General features: G+C 37.8%; 2 protein-coding genes across 4 annotated transcripts in view; one reads left to right on the top strand and one right to left on the bottom strand.

Moving 5' to 3' along the window:
- Positions 1-14,693, bottom strand: part of ECM2 (extracellular matrix protein 2) — a 39,406-nt gene extending 24,713 nt beyond the window's left edge. Inside the window, exons 1-5 of one of the 2 annotated variants that reach the window (XM_003421091.4) lie at positions 13,066-14,693; positions 8,922-9,110; positions 5,896-6,438; positions 3,580-3,695; positions 1,685-1,820 (exon numbers count right to left, since the gene is read on the bottom strand). In XM_003421091.4, coding sequence (XP_003421139.1) covers positions 1,685-1,820; positions 3,580-3,695; positions 5,896-6,438; positions 8,922-9,110; positions 13,066-13,351 — 1,270 coding nt within the window. In that variant the 5' untranslated portion in view covers positions 13,352-14,693. The remainder of the gene's footprint in view (positions 1-1,684; positions 1,821-3,579; positions 3,696-5,895; positions 6,439-8,921; positions 9,111-13,065) is intronic. The other variant, XM_003421090.4, reaches the window with a different exon arrangement.
- CENPP (centromere protein P) overlaps positions 1-27,530 on the top strand; it is a 383,426-nt gene that overhangs the window by 277,476 nt on the left and 78,420 nt on the right. The window lies entirely within an intron of this gene.

The following is a 27,530-nucleotide window of genomic DNA, read 5'->3' as shown; positions in this document are numbered from 1 at the left end:
AGTGGATGGCTTTAACAAAGAGCAATTTATTCTCTCACAGTCTAGGAGACTAGAGGCCCAAGTTCAGGGTGCCAGCTCCAGGGGAAGGCTTTCTCTCTCCGTTGGCTCTGGGGGAAAGTCCTTGTCATCAATCTTCCTCTATCAAGGAGCACAGGGACCCTGGGTCCAAAGGATGTGCTATTCTCCTGGCTCCTGTTTCTTGATAGCGTGAAGTCTCCCTGACTCTCTGCTTGCTTCTGTTTTATGTCTCAAAAGAGATTGACTTAAGATACAACCTAATCTTGTAGATTGAGTCCTGCCTCACTAATGTAACTGCCTCTAATCCTGGGAAACCCTGGTGGCATAGTGGTTAAGAGCTACGGCTGCTAACCAAAAGGTCAGCAGTTTGAATCCACCAGGCACTCCTTGGAAACCCTGTGGGGCAGTTCTACTCTGCCCCGTAGGGTCACTATTAAGTGGGAATCGATGGGTTTTTTTTTTTTTTGGTCTAATCCTGCCTCATTAACATCATAGAGGTAGGATTTACAACACGTAGGAGAATCACATCAAATGACAAAATGGTGGACAGTCACACAATACTGGGAATCATGGCCTAACCAAGTTGACACACATTTTTTGGGGACATAATTCAATCCATAATAGACTGTTAGGAAAATGAAAAATGAGGCAGTCTTTGTCTTAAAGAAGTGTATATAATCAAAGATATTAGCTAGGAGTAAGTGAAAAACTAAATGTAATAATACCTCTTTTATACAGAGTTCACAGTATGACACTTTCAATCTTCCAAATTTGGTCAAGAAACAAATGTAAAAAGCGTCAGTTCAGCAATATCAAATGTATAGAATATGGCCGCAACTTCACTAGAACCTGTTCGCTCAGACAGCCAGGCCATGGTGATAACAGTGTATACAAACATTTGTTCATACTCGGCACATGGTGTGAATACAGCCATTTTTCACTGACCTAAGAGTGCAGGAAGTACCAGAGCGAGCCCTCTCAAGCAAAGCTTTCAAACTTAAGTTACTACCGTAACGTTTATGTACTGAAATTCATGACCTTTTGTTGCAGGATAGCATCTCAGCCTCTTATTTAATGCGCATTTACTCATATTTTATACATAATTCTCATGTGCTTGGTTTTAGGTTCCAGCATATGACAAATTAAAATATCAAAATGTAAAGAGGCAGGGAGAGTTGTGGGTGGGGTATGTTTAAGAGTGATAGAGGAGATTCAATGGACAAATTTTAATAAATGCCTCTTACGATCAAGGAACTCTCTTAGTTACCACCTAAGGAAATAAAACAGCACAAACATAAATACAGATGCAACATTAAAACACACAGTAGTTTGAGGACTATGTGGTGTAACTATTAGAATATTATGGATTTATAGTACAGTTATATTATGGATGATGATAACCTGAAATCTTTGAAAGTTTTATTTATGATAAGGGTGCTTTTTAAGACAACAGGTAGCTTACATTTTAAGAAGTTGCGTCAGTCAACAGTTAAAATAAGTTTTATCAACTTTTTTAGTAGTAAAATGGCCTAAAAAAATTCACTAGCTACTCATTTGTATATTTTTACAATATTTACATATTTATAGTACTGTAGATAAAATTTCCACACAACTATAGAAGGAAGGTTACATGGAAACTTGTAATGAAAAATCAAATGTTAAATACCTGATAAACTTTCTTCATCGATAGCCTGGAGATTGTTTTCGTTGATTTTAAGCTCTTCTAATGTAGATGGCAATTCTGAAGGAATCTGTATCAAATTGTTTTCATCTATATTCAGATGTACTAACTTCTTCAGAAGCTTAAAAAGCAAATTTCAGTTACTCTTTTATCTGGTTACAAATCTACAGACATGTGTCTTATATAATGGTCAGTTTGAAGTAGTAAGTTAAGTCTCACAAAACTGTATTGACTTACATGTTGGGGCCACATGAGCAGTCCCCATTTTCACCCTGCCAGGTAGAATGGCCTGAAAGATAACTATATTTTATGACTTTGTATCCCACTACCGATATATTGTTATTATATAGGGTATCTATGAGTTGATATCGACTCAAAGTCAACAGGTTTGGTGTTTTTTATCCATATTATATAGCATCTTTAGTAAGCAAGAAGAAGCTACTCTAGTCACTAGATAGATCATACTTTGCTAGCTCTTAGGTTTTTCATCTTAATAGCAGCAGACATAACATTAATTAAATCATGCCATAATGTGTCATCACTGTCAACAATTAAGACAGTTATTTTAATCCTTTCAACCTACTTGTAAATCTCAGTTTCCTATCCTAAGTAGGAATGGTGTCATAAAATAGCACTAATTATTGTGAAAAATTTTCAAAATGAAGTACAACAAATAGTGCAAACCATTTCTATATGATTGATATCCTGGTTGTCTGGAAAGCGCAGTCTCTGGTGTGTAGCTGCCTCTCACAGGCCAGCCTGCCCAGCACCAGCAGTGGAAAGCTGTAGTTGGGCAGTGTTAGGGGAGCCACGTGGAGGGATTCCCCTATCCAGTGGTCATATATTCAAATTTCAATTATTTTGGAATAGGACAGAGAATCCCAAAATGAGAAAAGGAGCTAACTTCTACAATATCTTCCTCTTGGTCAAATATAGAAAATGGACTCCCTAACCCCTAACACCAGCGTCATTCTATCAGGAAGGTGGATAGACAGCTTTTGGCAGATACTGCTGGTCTGTGGCAGTAGCTCGAGTGTCTGGAGCTCACTTACTGCCATCCTAGAATCTGGATGAAAACTAGGAACTGGAGATAAAGGGGCCAGAGATTCATCCAAAGAGTGGTTGGAAGACCCAGAAGATTGTCCAAGGGAATAAAGTTTGACCTAGTGAGATATAGCGTGTTTTACTTACGGCTTTTTAAAGAACATGCATTTACGTGTACTTGTCTATACACATAGACTGTGCCTCTCTTGTTTCTGCCTTTGTTTCTCTGAAATTCCTCTCCTCTCTCCTTCCTTTTTTTTTTTGTTGTTTGTTTTTAGTCAAATCTGTTTCCTTTGAAGGTTTAGTCTATGCTGTTTCCTATTCTCTCTCTTCCCCTCTTCTTTCCCTGGCCTATCCCCATGCTAATTTTTGTCTGAGTCCATTTGATTTTCCAGCATCCCCTCCAGCTGAAGTATTCTGCACAAAAATAAGGATGCTCTGTCTTGCTGGCCTGAAAAATGTCGATAGAGTTTCCAGATGAGCTCTTTTTAATTGCCAGGAAGTGCTTTATGGATTAAGAAACCCTATTTCTACATTTTTTCGGCTACATGGGGAGAAGCTACTCCATAAATTCAAAACATTATTTTTGTCACTGATGCTACTGTTGGTGCCCTAAGAATGAAGCATAGAAAAACTACTAGAAATATGTAGAACAACAAACTATATTCAGGATAAAACTTGAATACAGTTTAGGGCTCATCAGAGAGGAAACTTTCTTAGCTATCGACATTTTGTTTTTTCTTCCCTTGCCCACCTCCAAACATAGCCAGTGCAAGTCATATAGGAAAACAGGTTAAATATATTGTTATTCACAGATCAGATCAAAATGTTTTTACCTTGAATGCTTTGGGGCCTATGCCTGCAGAAGTGATATTATTTTTGCTCAGATCAAGCCTTTCCAAATTAGGTAATCCATTAAATGCTTCGTCTGGAATGGAAGTGATGGAATTCCCTAGGACAAGCAGCAGTTTATGTTATAGATGCATGTGCGTATACATACATACATATGCATACATATATGTAACCAGAGCTTTATTTGGAGTAGAAAACAACACTCAGAACAAAAATAGAGTATATATGGTATAAACAAATGTATGTTTAGAAAAATAACAAAACTGGAACTAAATTGTTTTACATAGTCAAATTTTTCTCCCTAAAACTTGCTCTGTTTTGGTACATCATGTTTTAGATAAAGCCTCTGGCTCAAAACAGCCAGATTGTGGTCTGCTTGACAATTCTATTAGCATTATGCATTATACAGCAAAGATGTATTTCTGGAAGTTGTATAGAATTGATTTTTATAGTTCTTCATATTTTCCAATTGACATTTCCTTAGATCCTGGGCTGGAAATGTGATGCTGTTTTTATCAATGAAATCTCAGGGACATTACTTACCCTCTCTGAGCATTGGTTTCCTTCTCTAAATAAGAAGGTTGGGAAGATAATCTCTTCATTCCACTCCTGATCTAATGTTGCACCTCTGTGATTTTTTTTGTCTTTAATTCTGTTCTATCTTCAATCTGCAGAAGTTCTATATGCTTTAATTTTAATGGGGGTTTGTGTGTGTGTGTGTGTGTATTTTTTACATTAGCCAAGTATAGAAGTTGATGATTTTAAACACACAAAAAAATGAGCTTACCAGAAGTAGTAATACTATAAAAATACAGTGATCTTGTAAAGCCAAGATTTGATAATGTGATCAACCATGGGTCATTTATCTTTCGTAAGACTTTAGATTTCAAGAGTCAGGTTTCCTTAAAGCCGAGTGCACCTGACACACAGGCCAAAGGAGCAGGGAGCCTTGTTGGATCCAAAGGATCACTAGGCATGAGGCCTGATAGCAGGAAAGGGCATTAAAGCTGCCGTCAGCTGGACACTGGGAGTATCCTCAGTCTGGCCATTCTTGGTCAAAAGTATTGAACTTTGTCTATTGAGTATTCATCTCAATGATAATACATTTTAGAGTTTAAAAATGTCAATGGGCCCCATTCCCTTACCAATTATAAATGACACCTAAATTATCATCTCGGGGTCTGCCTCTAGGGCCCCTGAACTAAGTCAGTGGTGAGCACGGAAGCACAAGGCCTCACCCTCCTCCTGAAGTGCACTCTGAACCCCATTCAGACTCTCACCCCTACATCTTCGGGCGACCCATGGTGTGGACCTTGTCACCCAGATGAATGTCCAGGCTCACGCAATCTGGTCCAACTTCCCCTCCAGCCAACCTCAGGCACACATCTGATCATGACATTTCTCCATTCAAAACCCTCCAGTTGATCCCATAAAAACATGGGCAAAAGGTCTGAGCCACTGCATACCCACTAGAATGGGTAAAATGATGGGGAAAACAACGAATAATATCATACCAAGTGCTAGCCAGGGTATGGGGCAGCGAAAGCTCATCTACGTGGCTGGTAAGAAGGTGCAGCCACTTTAGAGAAGTGCCTGGCAGCTTCTTACATAGTTATACATTTACCATATGACCCAGCAATCCCATTCCTAGAGAAACAAAAACTTAGGTCCACGCCAACATCTGTACAGGAATGTTCGTAACAACTGTATACATAATCACTCCAAATGTCAAACAACCCAGATGTCCCCTGGTTACCATGATCCATCCATACAATGGAACACTACTTAGCAACAAAGGAGAACTATGCTGATGAAAGAAGCCTAACTGAAAAGGCACTATGTATATGACATTTTAGAAAAGGCAAAACTATAGGGACAGAAAACAAGTCAGATGTTTCCAGTGAAGGGAGGGGCATGAGGGAATTTGGGGGTGGTAGTAGAAATGTTCTGTATCTCGGTTGTGGTGGTGGTTACATGACTATGCATTTGTCAAAACTCATGGAACTGTACACTAAAAATAAGTTGTACTCTGCAAATTATACTTCAATAAAGCAGACTTTAAAAACAAAAAGGCCAATGGAAAAATCATGATTTGATTTGGAGGAATTTGCTTTATAACTATTCTGCATTAAGCTCCTACCATCTCTTCTGCAGAGTTTATTTATATGTTTGAAGATCATGAAATTAGTCTATTCGGGGTCGATTTATATTTTTATGAAATTGAAATATAATGTTCTTAGGACTATCAGATGTCATTTACTTTTATAGCACAAAATAAAACAGAAGTTAATGTCTCTTACCAGCCAGCTCCAGCCTTGTTATTTCTGGTGCTGTTATTGGCGGTATCTGTGTGAGCTCCACATTTATGCAGCTTATGGTCTTGTAAGACAGAGAGCACCTGCTTGGCAGAGGCGGTGTGCCTCTAGGAGGAGCAGGTATTGGGAATTGAGAGGGCGTTCTGAAGACATCTCCTCTGACAGTATCTTCTTCATCTGCCTCCCCTTCCTCTTCATCTTCCTCTTCCTCTTCCCTTCCTTGATTTAGATGTTGATATGCCTGCCCCTCCTCCTCTTGAGATCTCTGCTTTTGCTCTTCTTCTCTGCTCTCCTCCTCAGTGTGCAATTTCCCCCGAACCTGAGGCTGCATAGCTTCATCTTCTTTAATTTTTTCATCTCCCTCTTCCTCAGGTTGAAATGCTTCTTTTCTTAATACTTGGTCCGTTTCCACCTGGGTAGGTGGCAGTTGCTTATGAAGTAAAGCGGTAGGTTCACTTTGTTCTGAAGAATCACCAGAAAATTCAGTTCTATCATTTAATGCTATACCACTGAACAAGGAATAGGAGACTAATAGCCAGGCAAAAGGAGGTAGCAGAGGCAAGTTGATGATATTAATAAAGGGAAAAATAATGAAAATAAGCTTAGTAAATATTATTCCCTCCAAGTATTTGAGTGCAATTTAATGATGCAGTACATCTTGAAATTTTTGCTTGAAAAGTTTTAATAGTAACTTTATTTCTATTTTTTAACATCTCTTAGAGTTTTTTTTTTTTTTTTTTTTTTTGGCCTCTGTGTCTAAATACTTATTTTCACTAAAATACTATGCTGCCTAATAACTAAAGAGGGAATAATACTGCCACATGATGCAAAATGGTAAGCAGTCCTATTGTGAGATGACAGTATAATCAGATGTCATACCTTTATAATAGATACTGTTCAGTTAATTAGGGCTATTACTGATATAAGAATTTGTAGACCGTCAGCAGACATAAACATGTGAAACATACATATATTTTACTTGCTTATGGTAATGAAATCAGCTGATGTTTATAGACTTGCTATTATTTTTATCTGATTTTATTTCTTTCACCTCCATAAACCTACTAGTATACTCTGGTATTCAGAAGTATAAAAAGTTCCCCATTTCCCTCCTAGACTCTACTTAAGTCATTTTTACTACCTGAGACTTAGCAGAGGCTTAGTGGACTTAGTGATGGTGCTTTATCTTAGACATATGCACACTAACGCTTTTTATTATTCCGTGATGATGGGAGAAGAATGGATAATAGCAGAGAGTTAGTGTACTTTTATATTTAGCCATTATCATTTTTGGCAGAAAGCTGGGAAGACATGACAAAGACTGGAGTCCAAACTCACCCTCCAAAGGAAGAGTTCTAGGGAGAATTGAGTTCACAGTTACTTAGGTTTTCTTCCATCAAAATTTATACATTTATTTTATCATGTCCCTGCTTTCATTTAATACTATACATGAATTAGTCCAATAAAGAAATTAGAAAATATAATTATTTGAAGAAATTTCTTGATATCAATTCAGTATATATTATAACACCTGTGAGTTACAGTTTCACATCTCTAATAAAAAAAAATTTTTTTAATAGAACATGCAAAAAGGGATGGGAAAAATTAGTGAAAGAAAATGAATGCTGTCATATTCAAGCATTTGAAATCTTTCCTATATATTCAAGTTTATTGTTAAAAAATAACCACAGCATTTCAAGAATATTTCATATCCTTTGAAAAATATCTGAGAATTTCTGAATCTTGTCTTTCATACCTTGTGTTTTATTCCAAAGAATCAGTTCCATTAAACACTTTAATTTTCTAACATTTTTAAAAATCATAATACCTTAGCAAACTAATTAGTAATATAAAGCAAAATACAATTGCTCAGTATTCTAATTGTTCTCCCCGGCAAGAGACTTTTGTAGACATCTACCCTTGTGGTCATACTGTGTGCATGGGAATAATTTACCTTAGAGACAATAGAAAATTTTCCTGTCCTTCCCATCGTTAATGATTTAACAAATATTTATTTGCTTATTTTCATAAGGCATTGATTAGTCTTTTCTTAGAGTATCCATAGATAAAGTAAGATGTAGGTCTCCCTCCCATGCAGTCATTTGATAAGAATTAGTAAACAACCAATAAAACCATAGGGTATGACCTTCCTGTGTATAGAAGTACCGCAAGAGACCACTGCTCCCAGGCCGTGCCATGCTCCTTTATTACCCGGAGATAATCCAGGGAATAATGGCCTGCAATTTCCTGCACTAGCTTTGAGTGGTTGGGGACAGACTGGAGAGTTGGGGCTTCATTCTTATTAGATAGAAACCACTCCTCGTTTGTTCACCATGAATTCTGCACGTTTAAAATGAGGGTAATGATTGTGCCCACGTTGAGTTGGGTTCAGTGAGATAATGCATGTAAAACACTGAGCAGAGACCCTAACACATAATAAAAGCTCAGCAATGTTTATATGCGTGTGTATCAACACATATGTATGTTTATAGGAGCCCTGGTGGCGCAATGGTTAAGTGCTCAGCTGCTAACTGAAAGGTCAAGGGTTTGAACCCACCAGTGGCTCTGCAGGAGGAAAGACCTGGCAATCTGCTCCCATAAAGATTATCTGCTCCTGTAAAGCCTAGGAAACCCTATGGGGGCAGTTCTACTCTGTCATATATGGTCCCTATGTGTTGGAATCTATTCGATGGCACACAACACTAGCCATAGAAAATACTGTTGCTGCATCTTGAAAGCTGACACATATTGTATTGCCCAAGAGAGTCAAACGTGGAATGTAATCTGATCCAAGTTCACTCTGGCTGACAGAGCTGGAGCTATAAAGCCAAGATCTTTGATTTCTATCCCCTACCGTACACTTTTCCAAATATTTTTTCTGTTTGTCAGCATTGTGCCAAAATCTAATGCCTGATGACTAGTTTGTAAAAATGGATAGTGTCAGAATAAAAGCAAATAGAATTTAAAGGCTAAATCACACATGATATTTTGTGTTGGCAGAATCTCTATACCAGTATCAGAGCAGACTGGGCAGCATTCTCCTTCTGGTATAAATGTCTTGGGGCACGTCAGAGGGTGGCACATGGTTTCATCACAAAGCAGTCTTCCATTCGAGCAGAGGCAGATAGTACAAGGCTCAGGGGACCATACAGCTTTGTTGTACATGATCATCCCCTTGAACAAGCAATGCCCCTTTTTTCCTAGAAGAACACAAATAACACACATGGAATACGTTCAATTTCTTATGTGAGTTTTAGCAACTGTGAATAGAAATGAGCACGACATGAAGCCAAACTGACATAACCACGCAAGAAGTGTGCTCTTTGTGCGTTCATGCGTAGGGTAGACATGCCTTATTATAGAACCCTCTGAAATGCCTCTCACACCCATCTCCTCTCTACCCCTCTCATGAGAGTAACCTCCTCATGGTAACTGGACTCCTTGAATTCCACTTCCATCTTGTATCAGTCAAGGTAGATGAAGTTATAAAACAGCAAGAAACAACCCCCAAATCTCAGTTTATTTCTCATCCACACTTTGTTTCCAAGGTGGAAACACAGGGGTTCTGCTCACGGTAAGTCACCTGGCAACCCTGACAACGGCTTCATCTCAAAGCAAGCTGCCCTAAACACTGAGAGGATGCAAACCACATATGTGCTCTGGAGTGTTTTGTTTTATTGGCTAAGGCAGGTTATACGGCCACATCAACTTCAGAAGGGGCACAGCACGCGGTTCTATCAGTGCTTGCTGCTGGGACAGCACCAATGATGAGCCCACACCCCACTCTTCTCGATATGCAGGTAGGGAAGGGGACCACACAGCATGCTTTTGTGGCATTTCTGACATTGAATTCTCAATGAAACATTGCAACTGCATTTTGATTCAGGGTTTTTTATTATTAGTCTATTGAAATATAATTCATATACCACAATATTCACCTTTTTAAAGTGTGCAATGCAGTGTCTTTTAGCATATTCACTTCTGTACATACAGAGTTGTAGATAAGAATACATGCTTCTGGGACTGCAGATATGTGTATCAACTAAGTAGGCTGTTAGAGAGCAAGGAGCATACTAGAGGGATATTTTCCTTCTGCCCCAGCTGTCGGCCCTGATAAATCTCCTCCATCTGATGAGCCACTGTCTCCAAATTCCATCCCCAAATGAGCTCTCACATTTGTCTCCTTCTTTCCCTCACTACTGTCTCAGCCCAGTTCAGGCTTTACCTATCTCTCATTTGGATACTTGCAGTAGACTAAGCCCACCCTTCTACACCCCACTCTGTCACCTCCAGGAAAAAAGTATATACAAGTTTTGTCCTGGCTATAAAAGTACTATACCAAAACCAAACCAAACCCAGTGCTGTCGAGTCGATTCCAACTCATAGCTACCCTATAGAACAGAGTAGAACTGCCCCATAGAGTTTCCAAGGAGCGCCTGGTGGATTTGAACTGCTGACCCTTTGGTTAGCAACTGTAGCACTTAACCACTATGCCACCAGGGTTTCCATAAAAGTAATACACCCTATAAAAATTTCAACAGGCTTTTTCGCAAATGGAAAAGCTAATGCTCAGATTCATGTAGAATTGCATGGGACTCCAAATAGCCAAAACAATCTCAAAAAAGAAGGCAAAAACTACAGTATAAAAGTACAGTATTATGAAACTACAGTAATTAAAACAGTGTGGTACTGGCATAAAAATAGACATATAGATCACTGGAATAGAATTGAGAGTCCAGAAATAAACCCATACATCTCTGGCCAATTGATTTTCGACAAGGGTGCGAAATCCATTCAATGGAGAAAGAACAATTTCTTCAATAAATGGTGCTGAGAGAGCCGGATTTCTACACACAGAATGAAGCTGGACCCTTAACTCCCACCATATGTAAAATTAACTCAGAATGGATCAACTATGCAAATAAGAGGAGCTAGAACTGTAGAAAGGATACATATTCTCTTATTTCATTTATATGAAATATTCAGAGTAGGCAAGTCCATAGAAACAGAAAGCAGATTAGCGGTTGCCAGGGCTGGGAGGAGAAGGCAATGGGGAGTGACAACTTAATGGGTACAGGTTTTCTTTTGGGGTGATGAAAATGTTTGTAAACTAGATGGCGGTGATGGCTGCACAACACTGTGGGTATACTAAATGCCGCTGAATTGTGCACTTTAAAATGGCAAATTTTGTTACGGGTATTTTGCCATAATTACAAAAAAAGTAGCTTAGAACCATTGGAAAACAGTCCTAGACAATTCAGAAATGTTTAGTATACGTCTTCTAATCTTTTTTATGCATACCACTTGAATTATATTTTCAATGTTTTAAACATTTGAGATCACATTTTACACAGTACTTTTTAGCCTTTTTATTTTCTATCGTTATAGCTGGGACATCTTTCCCCTTAACTAGGGAAATTGACCTCATCATTTTCTAGCAGCTATGTGTATGCTATTATTATAATATCTTTTAAACTGATTTCTCTGCCTCCATATTCTCCTTCCCCACTCATGCTGTAAATGTGTACTAATCTGCCTACTTTCACGATGGTTGTTGTTACGTGCCTTCGAGTCGGTTTCATGATAATTGTATGCTATTCTTGTTTATTTGATGGAAGTAATATCATTCAGAAGCATTTGGTTTTATTGACATAATCTATGAAACTATTGGCCACAGAATATTATATAGTGATATTTTCTTTTGTCTTTTAAAGTTTTATTTAATGACGACATATCCTATAATATAAATTGCTGTTTTCTGCCAAACCTGGAAAAACACGGGCCATTAAATACTAGTTTTTTTTTTAAATGCCTAGTTAAAATCTTTGAAACAGCCTTTAGAAATTCGGTACAAGTAGTCCCCAACTTATGACGTATTCAAGTTACGACCAAGCACACTTACTACCATCTGGGTTTTTTTGTACATCTTATCATTAGTAATATGTACTACATACAGTGATGCAACACATAATTTGCTGATGTTATCATTTCATTCTCAGATGTTTACTCAAAGATGTTCAGTGTTATGATATTCAAAATGCTGCCATATAGCAGGCTATGGAAACTAAAAAAAAAAAAAAAAAGGTATTTGACTTACATCAGAATCAATTTATGACAGTCATCAGAACAGAGCCCCATCATAAGTTGGGGACTACCTGTTGTTTATTCTATACAAAATCAATTCAGTGGTTTGAAATGAAAGGTCATGACAAAGTTCTCTACTGAAGTGAGACTATATTTACTTATATTTTGTTTGGATGCATGTATTATTAGTTTCTTGATAAGGAACTGAAACAAAAAGATACATTTAAAATTACTATTTTAATATTACAGCCAAAAAGATTTTTCAAAAATCTAATAAAATACCCTATAGGCATTGACAGTATAATGAGAGTATAAAAATGAGAATTTAAGGTGTAAGAATGAGAGTTTAAGGTAATTTCAGTAATGGAATAAACTTCTAAACATACTTGAATTCTTTCAGCTTTTTGTGTTGGTCTCTTTCTGTCATGCTCTCCTCTTCTCCCACTAGGCTAAATTTGGTGTGGAAGTTCCTATGTTCTGTGGCTCTCTAGGAAACAAATAGCCAAGCTCCCAAGTTCGTGCATCTGGGGCCTTAATATTACCCAAAGAAAGAATTGTAAGAGAAGATAAAGCATAGAAAAGGGAAAGCAAAAATAAGAGAACCATAGATAAATAGGAAATGGGGAAATAGGAGAACCAGGAGGGTGAAGGAAGAGGTGAGGAAAAACTGCAAGGAAAGTTTAAATGGAAGGCTGTGTGTAATAGCCATGTGTGCATAGAATCATCCAAATAATTTATCTCTGTGCTCTAAATCTATCATTATAAATAAGAAAACAATTTAATATTTATGTATTATGATTAATAAACCAAAATGGTAACTGTGGTTTTATAAGAATAGTTGTAATAGTTGTAGGATAAGTAATTTTTTTTCTTTTCCCAAGAGTTTTGTATTATAAGTATTGTTCCATAAATCATTCTTTAAATTATTTTAAAAGTTACCTTTATAGGTGAATGAAATTGTAATAATCTGGAGTCATTTGTTTTTTGTGGTTTTTTTTTTTTTCTTTTGCAAATTATCTATATGGAGTTTCTCTCTTTCTTCTCTCTCACACTCTCATACTTTTTTCTTACCTGGTAACACATTATAGCTTGCTTCTTCTCCAGTAATACTTGAAAAGGATTCAAAGTTTTCATCCATAGTATAACCAAAGTTAGCAGTGGGAAATCTTGTGGCTGGTGTAACAGTATCTGTTTGCTGTACCCCAAGCTGTCTGTTTGACCTGTGGTTGGGTGAGGAACTTTTCCTTAATCTTCGGTAATTCATCTTTCTCCCTTGCTTCCTAGTTTCTTTATTTTGTCCAAAATCAGCATGAAAAGTAACAAGCAGAAAAAAAGAAAACAAAACTGCAAACTTCATGTTTGATTTGTCACCAGCCAATTTCTAGAATGAGAATCAAACACAATTTTGAAGTTAGTGGTAACTAAATTTTTACCTCTGAAATTGACTTATAGTTGCTTGTGACTTAATAAGAAAGTCTTTGAGAAATAACACATATACAATAGATGGGCTATATGCTGTAGTGGAAAAACCAGAATTTAGAGTTTTTCAATCAGAATCAAAACACTTTTGGTATGTTTACTTCTAGACCAGGAGCCAGTGAACTTTTTTTTCATCAAGTACCTGATAGTGAATATTTTAGGCTTTGTGGGCCAGATGTTCTCTGTCACAACTATTCAACTCTTCTATTGTAATGCAAAAGCAGCCATATGTGAACAAGTAAGTGTGGCTGTGTTCCAGTAAAACTCCATTTACAAAACAGGCAGTGGGTTGGAATTGGCCCTTGGGCCATAATTTGCTGACCCATGTCTCGACCACTGCATTGTAGGTTTTCAGAGATTACTCAGGAAATAATTCTCCACCTGTTTGACAATTTGTTCTTTGACTAGCATCACCTACAACCCATTTTTCTAGCTCTTCTATTTTGTTTGTTTATTCTCTAACTTTATAATTTGGGGGGGGGGCATGATTATACCATATTAAAATAACAGTAAACCAGCATCAATTATAGAGGCACAACAGCACAGAGCCCTGCACATGACAAGCTGAAAAAAGTATTTGAGAAATGAATATTTAGTTATTCCTAGTGATAAAGACTAAGTGCAGTAGCAGCATTGTGGTCAGACAGGTGGTCCTGGTAAAATTAGGGTGGCAGGGGTTGGAGTCAAAGGCTTCATACAGCAAAGCTCTCCTGACCTACACTTAGTGCCGCAAAAGGAGGTTTCGGCAGTTCACTGCCTCTTGAAGCTTTAGCAACTTCAGGCCTACTTTGGTCAACATCCCCACTCTCACCCTACTGGTCAGCTCTTGTCTCACTGCACTCTACCTGAGTTCCCTCACCGTCAATCTTCTCTTGAATAGAGGGCCTTCTCTATACACTTAGGTAGTGTGGAGGAGACTCTGAAACCCCAGGCATCTTAATGACCCAGGATGGCAAAAGCTTTCCTGCTGTCATCTTTTAATGAGAATTTAAGGTATTCGGTAATCCTATAAGGTTAGAAATCCTGGTGGTGTAGCTGTTAAGAGTTTGGGTGCTAACCAAAAGGTTGGCAGTTCAGATCTATCAGGCGCTCCTTGGGAACCCTATGGGGCAGTCCTACTCTGTTCTATAGTGTCGCTATAAGTCGGAATCGACTCCACGGCAACAGGTTTTTGGTTTTTTTACATGAATAATGTGTGCCTCCTACGTTGTTTGCCAACTACTCCCTCCCCCATCAAGGTATGTTCATAAGTGCACTATGCTAATTTTTTAAAAGCAACATGTAAAAAAAAAAATTGGAATACCAGTACTTATGAAAATACCTCACAAGGGGGAGGGTGCAGGTAGCAAACAAACATAGAAGGTGCACATTATTTGCATTAAAATATAGTAAACCCATCTATTGACTTCCTTATTTCTATTATTGCATTTTTTAGTTTTAGAGGGTCCATTTTATAGATTCTGATTCTCTGCTGAAATTCTCAATCTCATATTTTATTTTCTTGAACACGTTAATCACATTTGTTTTAAAGCCTGAGTCTAAAGACTCCATATTCTGAATCCTCTGTGGGTTTATTTATATTGTTTGTTATTGCTTTAGGTTTTTGGCCATGTTGTTCTGGCATTATATTTGAAAAATAATGAAAATGCTTTGAGACTTTGGAAGATGTATTCTTTATCCAAAAAGAATTTACATCTCCTTAAAAAAAAAACAATTTTTTTTTTTTTTTTTATTTTAGGCATGAGGTTAAGGGCACAAGAAGTCATAACACTGAGTGGTTTGAAGCAGAACCTTACTCTATCCAGTCAATACTTATACCTTGGATTCCATCCCAAAACCTGATGATTTCACCAGCGCTGCTCTTCTCCCACTCCTTGCTTGGCCCTGATTCTCATTTTTTTGGTTTCTCTCTAGCCTTGTAAGACTGTTTTAAAGCTCTACTAAGCTTCTCAGCTGGCTCTTCTGCAATCCATAGATGCTTCTAGAAGAAAAGTTGTTCCAAACCTCTCTGGGTTTCCTTCTTATCCGAAATATAGACCCAACTTTTTCAGTTATTCTCAGGAGGTGGATTGGTCTGAATTCCTACACTGCCATTACCGGAAGTTGAAGTTCCCTCAAATTCATTTTAATTTTTTTTTTGCTGAAATATATCATCTTCTCTCAGAATGTATGTAGGTTGTAAAATTTTTAACATCTTGTACATATGACTGAAAATATTATTCTGTTTAGATGGAAATAGAATTATAGTTTCAAAATCTTTTTCCTCCAATACTTTACACTGTTTCATTATTTTCTTACATCTAGTGTTTCTCATGAAAAGTTTTATTTGAATCTAATTCTCATTCCTTTGTAGGAAACCTTTTTTTCTCTCTGAAAATTTCTCAGATTTTCAAATATTCTTCAATATTCAGAAATTTTACTATGATTTACCTAGCTATGGGGTGTTCTTGTATGTTTGTTTTTGTTCTTCTTCTTTTTTTTTTTTAATCCTTCTTGGAATCTCTTAATCTGAAGGCTTCTTTCTTTTCCACACAAGATCTCTTATACTCAGTTCTCCCCATGCCTATTCAAGGCTATATTTTCCCTCTTTAAATTCATTCCCATCTTCTCTCCATCTTTCAAAGAATTCTCAGTTTCAGTCCTGCCAGGAGTTCCCCTTCTTGTTTCCTAGTGCAGCTATATATTCAAGTATGTATTAGTTTGTAACATATTTTCTATTATTTCTAAGGATTTGATGAGAGGGGAGAGACTATGGTGCCTGCTCCATTTGACCTCTTGAATTTCAGTAGATCTTTTTATAACTTCACTCACCAGAATCATCTTCCTCTATCAGATTTCATTCGTTCATGTTCCAGCTTGCTACCACTTTCTGGTGGGGCAGTTCTACTGTGTCCTATAGGGTCGCTATGAGTCAGAATCGACTCAGCGGCAGTAGGTTTACCACTTTACCTTATCTCAACAAATAGCAGTCTCTAAGGTATCCTCATGTCAGCTAACTTCAATATACAAACTTATTATGTTCAGTATATATGCATACATTAATTACAGCAGTCTTTTCAAAACTATTGGTGTATATCATTGAAATGGAACTATATTAGAACTTTTTTTTTTGTAATCTACTTTAGTTTTAGAAAAACTAACATGCAAAGCCTAAGAAAGAAGCCAATCCCTTAGCTAACTGGTAGCTGCAGTTGTAAAAGTCAATTCAGAGAACAAGTTCATATGTTGGAAAGGAATGGCAATACCAAGAGGAGAAGCAACACGAAAACTTAAACTGTGAGACAGGACAGAACTGGGATGCTAAGTGACCAGGGAAGTGGGCTCTGATGAAGAGCATAAATGTTCTATGGAGCATAAAATATATACATTGAAATTTTCTTGCTTTGAGAATCGTAAGTGCAGACTCTTATCCTTGACATGGGTGACAGTTGTGAGGAGCCAGGCCTAGACCACAAGGGCTGGGCATAAACTCCCATGAAGAGCTGAGGCAACCTGTTGTCCCCGTGCCTCATCTCACCACTGGCTTGCCAGGGCGGTGCCTGAGGGAGTAATAGGAGAATATATGCCAGCTGTTGCCAAGCTGAGGGTAGACAACCCCTTCTTCCTTTATCCACATCCTGGGAACCATCTCCCCTAGTCTTTCTTTTTTTTATTTTCCCAACATGGGCCTACTTCTACTTATCCTTAATTTTTACAAAATCAGTACTTAGTCTCACTGAAATGTTTAGATAATGTTTATAAAATGACCTCTCAATGCTAATACTACATTTGATGCTGAGGCTTCATTATTTTCAGTGATTTACAGAATTTTATATTTAATATTTACTCTAATGAGGAACTTTATAAGTTATTGAGTATGTTTCTAGTGATAAAATTTAATAGCACTCTAATTGTAGTAGGTATCATTTTGATCAAGTACATTTTTTATTTGTAATACTAATTTTGTTCATCTCAACATTTAATATCTGTAAACCTTGATTAATTTATTATTTTTCTCCATTTGAAGTTTTTCATCATCTGTCTTTTTAGTTAAAAATACTAAATTTAGAAATTTAAACTTTCAGACAAAGCTGTATTACGACGTTTTGCTTCACTCAACAAGTTTAAAATGAAAAACATTTTCAATTGATCCTTGATGTTCTTTTAAGACTTAAAAATAAAGAATAAAATTTTCAAACCATTTTGTACTTCTGTTGAGTACTTCATTCTATCAAGACATAAAAATAACTTTGTATCTAGTTTTGTAAAGTTTGAAATATTGGGAAATATTCATCCTGAAACAAACAAGTAAACACAGTAATGCTTACTTTAAACTTTAAAAATCTATTAGTAAAGAGCTGATTTCCTAAATTGTTAAACATATTTGCAACATAAAACACCCAAATATTAAAACCATTCCACATGCTTTAGTAGAAACTGAAAATTAAAAAAAAATTTTACCTGGAAATCTAAACTAAGTAGGCTTTGCTTGGTGCCATTTAAGTCCAGCTGAAAATGAAACAAAATCAGAGCTTTCTTTAAAACAAAGAGAGCAACGGAAGGGAATGCTGAAAAATATTAACTGACTTCTTAGTAAAATCTAAAATAGCTGTTTCCCTTGGGGATAAATGCCTTTCAGTTCTTTGTATGGAAAGTCAGCCAAGAAAGTAACCAGGGAAAATGGTTACCAAGGGAAATGTTTTTAAAAATCTCAGGAAAAGTGCAAAGCAGCGAGCAACAGCAACAACAAAATAATCTACAGGCTCAAAAGACAGAGTTGGAAGCACAAAATGCAGCTTGATTAAGAAATCTTTTATTTTCATAGATTATTTGCTTTGAAAAATCTTAAAATACACATAAAAATAAAAACTTTTGTTCATCAAAAGAACTTTAACAAAAAAGTGAAAAGACAAGCTACCAACTGGGAGAGTATCTTCGGAAGCCACATATCTATCCGACAAGAACCTAAAAACCAAAATATATATAAACAACAACAAAAAGACAATTCAGTCATAAAATGGAATAGACATTTCACCAAAGAGGACATTCAGATGCCCACCAAATACATGAAAAGATGCTCAGTGTCATTAGCCATCAGAGAGATACAAATCAGAAACACAATGAGATGCCATTTCACCCCCGCTATTTTTTATAGCTAAGATTTAAAAAAAGCAAAAAAATGTTGCTGAGGATGTGGGGAAGTTGGAACCCTTATCCATTGTAGCTGGGAATACGAAATGGTACAGCTGTTGTGGAAAACAGTGTGGCAGTTCCTCAAAAAACTAAAAATAGAACTACCATATTATCCAGCAATCCCACTCCTAGGTATATACCCAAAAGACTTGAAAGCAGAGACTTGTACACCAATGTTCATTGCAGCACCATAACAATAGCCAAAAGGTAGAAACAACCTAAATGCCTATCAAAAGATGAATGGATACACAAAATGTGGTGCATACATACAATGGAGTACTACTCAGCCAGTAGAAGAAATGATGTTTTGATGCATGCTAAAATATGAAGCTGGAAGACATGCTGGATGAAATAAGTCAATCACAAAAGGACAAATACTGTATAACCTCACTTAATAAAAAGACAAGGAAAGACAAATGTAGAGACCAAAGTTTATTAGTGGTTACCAGGGGCAGAAAGGAAGGAAAAAGTGTGGGGAGGTTAATGATGATGGAAATATCACATTGATTAAGAGTAGGGTTGCATAGCCGATTATTGTATTAGCTGTCAATAAGTCATACACCTGTAAAAAGTTGTGTGATAGATACATTTACAACAGCGACCAAGAAAAAAAAAATAGCTGCGGAGGCTGTTTATGCACAACCAAAACCTCATAGGATATGGTTTCTTGGTTTGGAGGTTTAGGGTCGTGCCTTCATGGGACATCCCAGTTAATTGACCTAATAATGTGTTAGTGTTTCTGTTCTACCTCCTAGCTCGATACGTAGTACCTGCGGTTTTAAAAGCTTGCAAGCGACCATCCAAGACACGATTGATCTCTTTTAGCCTGGAAAAACAGAGGAAGAAGAAGAGTAAGGAATAGGAGGCTATGGAATGTGTGGCTAATTACCTCCATGAACAACTGCCTCCTTTGCCATGAGATCAGAATTGCATGGTAACTGGCTACCATTACTGAACATTTTGATCAAAGATCCCATAGAAGAATTGATCAAAAGGGGGAAAATGTAGACTTCCTTTCTCATGGAATTTAGACTTCCTTCAGGAAGGTTAGATGAACCCCTGAAACTATTGCACTTAGATAACCTTTAAACCTTAAACCAAAAATATCCCCTGAAGTCTTCTTGAAAGCAAACAATAGTTTAGCTTAATTAGTAAAAAAATGTCCTGTCTTAAGCATTATGCTTTTTTAAGTACTATCTATATGAGATCAAATTGACAGCAGCAACTCAAAAGATTACATAGGAAACTTAGGGGGCAGTGAATTGATGTTAATAGGGGAGGAACAACTCAGAAATGGAGAATGAGAATGTTTGCACAACTTGAAGAATGTAATCAGTGCCACTAAATGGTACATGTAGAAACTGTTGAATTGGTGTATGCTTTGTTGTGTATTTTCTCAACAACAAAAAAAATTGATAAAATTACATTGTAAAAAAAAAATCTTAAAGTTCATACTGGCCTACGTGATCTCACTTGAGCTTTATGAGACTCCAGAGATGATATACATGTCAAATTAAAAGTCTGGATATATTTTGGACAATTTTTTAAATTGAGTTAATTTTATTTAACTCTTTCATCATTCTCTACCTGCGTACAGTAATCACATACACAGTATTAACAAAGAATTGTTACACATTCATTGCTTTTGAAACAATATAACTTCTAAGTATGAAACAATGAAATCAAGATGTGCAAAAGAGCTATGAGAGTTCTAATTAAACTCCGGCATATTTGTCTGCTTTGGCCTTAGTTTCTTCATCTGCAAATAAGCAAGTTAGAGACAGGTCAGAGTTCCAAGCTCAACACTGCTGCTTATTGGGGAACATTTAGCAAGTTACCTAGTGTTTCTGACTAACATTTATTCTCCTGTAAAACTGGGATGATAATATCTACCTTTCAAATTTTTGTGAAAATAAACTAAGTAACATATATAAAGTGCCTCGCTCTGTGTCTATCATAGACTAAGTAATTATATAATAACTAGTTTTTAAATTTTTATTATTCTCCCTCTGGGATCCAAATTATTTAACAGACAGGAACTACATTTTTGTTTTCCCCAAATCCTAAAATGGCCTGGATAGATTGAATCAAGATGAGGGACTAAACACATGGCCACCCAAATTCCCAAAACAACAAAAATTGTATTTGTTTTTAAAAATGTGGAACTACTGAAAAACAAAAGTAGTACTATTAGAAGACAAATTTTGAGAAATCCTTTGAAAACTGAAGGCAGATAGGATCTACCTAACACAGTACAAAACATGGAGAAGATTACTGGGAAAAGTAGCTCTGTGGGTGTTCCAGGTTTAGAAATTACAGATTCCAGAAACAGCGAGGTTCTTTGAGAAACCTCACTTAGTAACAGGGCAAATGACCGTAATCCTTCTGATGTCTCCATTATTTGTGCCCAACTATGAGGCATTTGCCACCACACTAGAACTCATGCCTAGTCCATTTGGCCTAGAGTAGCTGGCAGTGGAACACCCTGTGGATCTGGGTGGCTGGCGGAACAAGAGGCCCCTATGCTCAGAATCCAAACCAGCTATTATTAATATAACCCAACTAAAAGTACAAAGCTAACAAGTTCCACCCACGTACTCAGAGCTTTTAACCAATGTTTTTAATCAAATACTATTAATCATAAACAGCCTGAGATTGCTAAGAATTTGGGAAAATTCTAACATTAGGGATAGGAGCCCACCCCCCAAAAATATACATATGCACAATCAGAAAAGAGAAGAGCTTTGGAGATTAAAAGCTTGATAACACAAATTAGAAACTCAATAGTCAAGTTTTGAGATAAATTTAAGGAAGCCTCCTAGCAAGCAGAGCCAAAAGACAAAGAGATAGATGGAAAACAGAAAAGATAAAAGTTCAATATCAACTTAGGAGTTCCAGAAAGAGAAAAACAGAAAAAACTGAGTAAAACAATGAAGTAACAATTCAAGAAAATGTCCCAGAATTGAAGGACATGCATTTCCCATACGAAAGAACCCACTGAGTGTTCAGCAGAAGAGATGAAATCAGACTGATGTCAAAGCACATAAAAATGAAATTTAAGAATACTGGGGACAAATAGAAAATTCTTCAAACTTTCAGAGGCAAAAATAAACCACAGAATCAATGATTAGAATGGCCTCAGACTTCTCAACACCAACTCTAGAAACAAGAAAATAGTGAAGAAATGCCTTTAAAATTTTGAAAGGAATTTATTTCCAATCTATAACTCTATACCCAGCCAAACTATCAATCAAGTGAGGATGTAAGAAAAAAAAAATTTTTTTTTCTTCTTTTGTATTTTAATGGGTAGGTTTGTTAGCTTCCTTTGTGGTTACCTTAAAATTTGCCTTTACTGTTTTAAGTTTAAACCGATCTTTTATTTCTTGATATCTCCTTAACTTCCTCTCTATATGGAAGTTCTATGACTACACTGTTTACTCCTTCTTTTTTGTTTTGACGTTGGCATCATTTACATATTGATATCTCTGGTTCCCTATTTTCAGTCTTTTAGCTTTGTCTTGTTTTTGCTACTTCCCTGTCTAAGTTGATAACTGGTCAGTCTGCCCTGTGTTCTAGTCTTGGGTTGTTGTCTGATACTGTTGGTATCAGAAGACTCCCTTTAGTATTTCTTGTAATTTTGGTGTGGTTTTTACAAATTCCCTTAACTTCTTTTATCTGGAAATGACCTAGTTTCGCCATTGTTTTTGAGAGACAGCTTTGCTGGATATGTAATTCTTGGCTAGCAATTTTTTTCTTTCAAGGCTTTATATATGTCATCCCATTGCCTTCTTGCCTGCATGGTTTCTGCTGAGTAGTCAGAGCTTAGTCTTATTGACTCCCCTTTCTTGATGACCTTTTGTTTATCCCTAGCAGCTCTTAAGAGTCTCTCTTTATCTTTGGTTTTGGCAAATTTAAGTATAATATGTCCTGGTGACTTTCTTTTGGGATCTACCCTATGTGGGGTTCGATGAGCTTCTGGGTAGATATCTTCTCATCTTTCATGATATCAGGGAAGTTTTCTACTAGCAAATCTTCAACAATTCTTTCTGTGTTTTCTGTTATTACACCCCCCACCCCTGTCCCCGTTCTGGTACTCCAATCACTCATAGGTTTTTCCTTGTGATTGTGTCTCATATAATTCTTAGCCTTTCTTCATTTTTTTAATTCTTTCTTTCTGATTTTTCCTCAAATAAATTGGTGTCAAGGGATTTATCTTCAATCTCACTAATTCTGACTTCCATTGCCTCAATTCTGCTCCGATGACCTTCTACTGAGTTGTCTAATTCTGCAATTTTATTGTTAACCCTTTGGATTTCTAGTTGCTGTCTCTCTATGGTTTCTAGCAGCCTGTTAAATTTGTCATTTCATTTTTGTGTTATTTTCCTGAATTCCTCTATTGCTTTGTGTGTTCCTTGGCTTGGTCTGAGTTTTGCCTGATCTTCCTGATCTGTTGGAGATTTCTGTATACTAGTCTTTTGAATTCTTTCTCAGGTAATTCCACAGCCTTGTCTTCCTCCAGAAAGTTTCCTGGTTTTTTGTTTTTGTCACTTGCTGGAGCCATCTTGACCTTCCGCTTTATGTGATTTGATATTGACTGTTGTCTCTAAGCCATCAATAAGTTATTTACTTATTATATGTTTTTTTACTATGTCCTAGCTTTTTGTTTTGTTTTCATTTGGTATGCTCAAGCAGGCTGGGCATGTGAGCTGCTTTGGTTATTGGTGTCTTTGAAGCTCTCACATCCTGTCTCCAGGTGGTTAGAGTAGCTACTAGGTGTGTGAGCCCAGGAGTCTGTTCAGTTTTCTTGTGCGGGTGCAGCATAGGTGTCCAGGTCATCGGTTACCGAGTGTGTGGTACAGACTCTCACCTACAGTTCTAGACGGCCAGGGCTGCATAGGGGTGTTCAGAGCAGGCAACATATCTGGCTGCAGTAGGGGACTATGTGTGGAGCAAGGCAGAGAGCTGATGGCTGCCTCTAGGTGTCTGGGTGGAGGGTGTGTCCCTGTCTCCTACAGCACGAAGTGGGGGAGGGTATTGCAGCCAGTCCTTGGGCACCTGGTGCTGTTGGCTGGAGGGACTGGGAGGTACCACTTATTCTCAGACCCCTGTCATCAGGTGGCTAGATGGAATGGTTTGTACTATCAGCTCTCAGGCCCCTGATGTGGGTGGGCAAAGTCCCTGCTTAAGGGGCACAGCGTTGTCAAATGTCAGGAATCTGCATCTCGCCCTTGGCTGCTGCAGTCGAAAGTGAGTTTCAGGTATGTGCCCTGCTGTTTTATGCTAATGAGGGCAGCCAGTGTTTAATCTGCCCGCACAGGTCTAGGCAGGAGTAAAGGGCGCTACAAGTCCCTGGACCCCTTATGCCAGTGGCTGGACATAAGGGCAGGGCCTCCCAACACGACCTGAGTACTTTGCTTACAGGGCGTGGCGTTTTTTAAAGGTGGGAGATTGGTGTGGGCGTGGATAGCCCTGAGTTCTAGCAGTTGTTGAATACTGTCAGACTGGTGCTGGAGCAGAGCAGGTTGGATGATGGGTGACAGAAAGGAAGTGCTTCTCAGCTGTGAAACTGTGGGGGAGAGGATATTATGCCCCCATGCTGTAGGTTAGATGCTTGCACTTAACTTTCACAGGTCCAGTGCCACTTCCTCCGGGCTCAAGAGGCTTGTGCAGACCTGCCACCTCCTGGCCTCTCCCAATGCGGTGAGACGCGTCCTGAACACTACTGCTCACCTCAGCCCACGTGCACCGGCCATCCCAGCCAGCAAGGTGCTGGCAGCCTCATAACTGGCACTTCTTCGCTGCTTTTGAACTGTCTCTCCTTCCCCATGTCGCTCAGTCTAACTCTTCAGCTTTCTCTTTAATGATCAGGGCTCCTAGATTGTCATATATAATTGATTCACTTGTTTTTTTGGGTCTTTGTTGTGAGATGGGTGACAGGAAGCATCTGACTATTCCGCCATCTTGCCCCTTCGCCGAAAAAATATATTTTTTAATGTAACATCTTGATTGAGATCTGTCTGATTCACAGATCATATAATTAACAGAATTGTACAACAATCACCACAATTAATTTTAGAATATTTCATCAACTGAAAAAGAAACCCCATGCCCATGATGAATTCACTCCCCATTTCTCCCCAACCCCAGCCCTAGGCAACCCCTAATCTACTTTGTCTCTATCAATTTGCCTACTCTGGACATTGCATATAATTGGAATCATGCACATGTGGTCTTTTGTGACTGGCTTCTTTCACTTGGCATAATGTTTTTGAGGTTTATCCAGGTTGTAGCTTATACCAGTACTTCATTCCATTTTATTGCCGAATAATATTCCATTTGTATGAACAGACTACATTTTGTTTATTCAGTCATGCATTGGAGCCCTGGTAGTGCAGTGGCTTAAGTGTTTGGCTGCTAACCAAAAGGTCAGCAGTTCCAATCCTCCAACCACTCCTTGGAAGCCCTATGAGGCGGTTCTGCTGTGTCCTATAGGGTCGCTATGAGTCGAAATCAACTGCATGGCAATGGGTATTCATCAGTTGATGAACATTTGGATTGTTTCCACTCTTTGACTATTATGAATAATGCTGCTATGAATATTTGAGTGTAAATTTTTGTGTGAACATGTTTTCAATTCTTTTGGGTATATACCTAGAAGTACTGAATGGGGTTTTTTCTATTTTTTTCAAAGAAAATATTTTTATACATGGAAGATTTCAAACACTTATCCTCCCATACACCATTCTTGAGGAATTTGATAGAAAACGCACCTGACAAAAATAAGGGATTAAACCAATAAAAAATAATACATGGAATACTGAAAACAGGAGATGTAGCAAAGGAAAGAAGCAAAGACAGTCCGCAGGATGACAGAGAAGGGACACCCCAGGATGACCAGTGGACATACAACCAGTCGATTGGAGCAAGGTAACACAGGAGACAAACATGTCGAGATGTCCTAGCACCAGAACTTCTACTATTGAACCATCTTCTTAAACTGATGAAACACCGGGAATATGTGTTCCAACAAAAGCTAAAAAAGGAAAACATAAGGCCCAGGAAACAGAAAATCCAACCTAAGAGAAAGGCAAAGAAAATTCCAAGTACCCTTGTCCTGGCACACAACACTCACCAGTTTAGATAGATGAGTTTTCAGGAGAGATAGTCCCAAGCATATAATTCAAATCAATAAACTACCTGATTTGAATGCTGTGAAATATTGTGTTGTTGTTAGGGGCTATCAGGTTGGTTCCAACTCACAGCAAGCCTATGTACAACAGAACAAAACACTGCCCAGTCCTGCACCATCCTCACAATCACTGCTATGTTTGAGCCCATAGTTGCAGCCACTGTGTCAAGCCATTTCACTGAGGGTCTTCCTCTTTTTCACTGACCTTCTACTTTACCAAGCATAATGTCCTTCTCCAGGGACTGGTCCCTTTTGATAACATGTCTAAAGTATGTGAGATAAAGTCTTGCCAGCCTCACTTCTACGGAGCGTTCTGACTATACTTCTTCCAAGACAGATTTGTTTGTTCTTCTGGCGGACCATGGTATATTCAATATTCTTTACCAACACCATAATTCAAATGCATCAATTCTTTCTTGGTCTTCCTTATTCATTGTCCAGCTTTCCCATGCATATGAGACAATTGAAAACACCATGGCTTAGGTTAGGTACACCTTAGTCCTCAAGGTGCTGTCTTAGTTATCTAGTGCTGCTATAATGGAAATAGCACAAGTGGATGGCTTTAACAAACAGAAGTTTATTCTCTCACAGTTTAGGAGGCTGGAAGTCCGAAATCAGGGTACCAGCTCCAGGGGAAGGCTTTCTCTCTCTGTTGGCTCTAGGAGAGGTCCTTGTCATCAATCTTTCCCTGGTCTAGGAGCTTCTCAGTACAGGGACCCGGGGTCCAAAGGATGTGTGCACTCCTGGCACGTCTTGCTTGGTGGTACAGTGGTCCCCCTCTCTCTACTCATTACTCTCTCCTTCTATCTCTTGTAAGATAACAGGTAAAGCAAGCCACACCCCAGAGAAACTTCCCTTACATACGATCAAGGCTGTGACCTGAGTAAGGGTGTTGCATCCCACCGTAATCCTCTGTAACGTAACCTAATCTTGCCTTATTAATCACAGGCAGAGATTAGGATTTATAACACAAAGGAAAATTAAATCAGATCACAAGATGGAGGACAACCACACAATACTGAAAATCATATCCTAGCCTAGTTGACACACATTTTTGAAAGACACAATTCAGTCAGTAGCAGTGATATCTTTGCTTTTCAATACTTTAAAGAGGTCTTTTGCACCTGATTTGCCCAACGCAATACGTTGTTTGATTTCTTGACTACTGCTTCTTTGACAACTTCAATATTTTTTCCAGTTATGATGATGTTACTTATTGGTCCTGTTGTGAGGTTTTTTGTTTTCTTTATGTAGAGGTGTAATCCACACTGAAGGCTGTGGTTTTTGATCTTCATTACTAAGCGCTTCAACTCCTCTTTTCTTTCAGCAAGCAAGGTTATGTCATCTGCATATCATAGGTTGTTAATGAGTCCTCCTCCCATCCTGATGCCATGTTCTTCTTCATGTAGTCCAGCTTCTCAGATTATTTGCTCAGCATACAGTTTGAATAAGTGTGGTGAAAGGATACAACCACGATGCACACCTTTCCTGATTTTAAAACACACAGTATCCACTTGTTCTGTTTGAACGACTTCCTTTTGGTCTCTGCACAGGTTCCACATGAGCACAATTAAGTGTTCTGAAATTCCCATTCTTTGCAATGTTATCCATAATTTGTTATGATCTACATAGTCAAATGCCTTTGCCCAGTCAATAAAACACAGGTAAACATCCTTCTCGTATTCTCTGCTTTTAG

Source organism: Loxodonta africana, chromosome 9 (genome assembly GCF_030014295.1).
Source record: "Loxodonta africana isolate mLoxAfr1 chromosome 9, mLoxAfr1.hap2, whole genome shotgun sequence".
NCBI classification, from domain to species: domain Eukaryota; kingdom Metazoa; phylum Chordata; class Mammalia; order Proboscidea; family Elephantidae; genus Loxodonta; species Loxodonta africana.
Note: the sequence above shows the minus strand (reverse complement) of the source record. Positions and strands in the feature narration are given on the sequence as shown.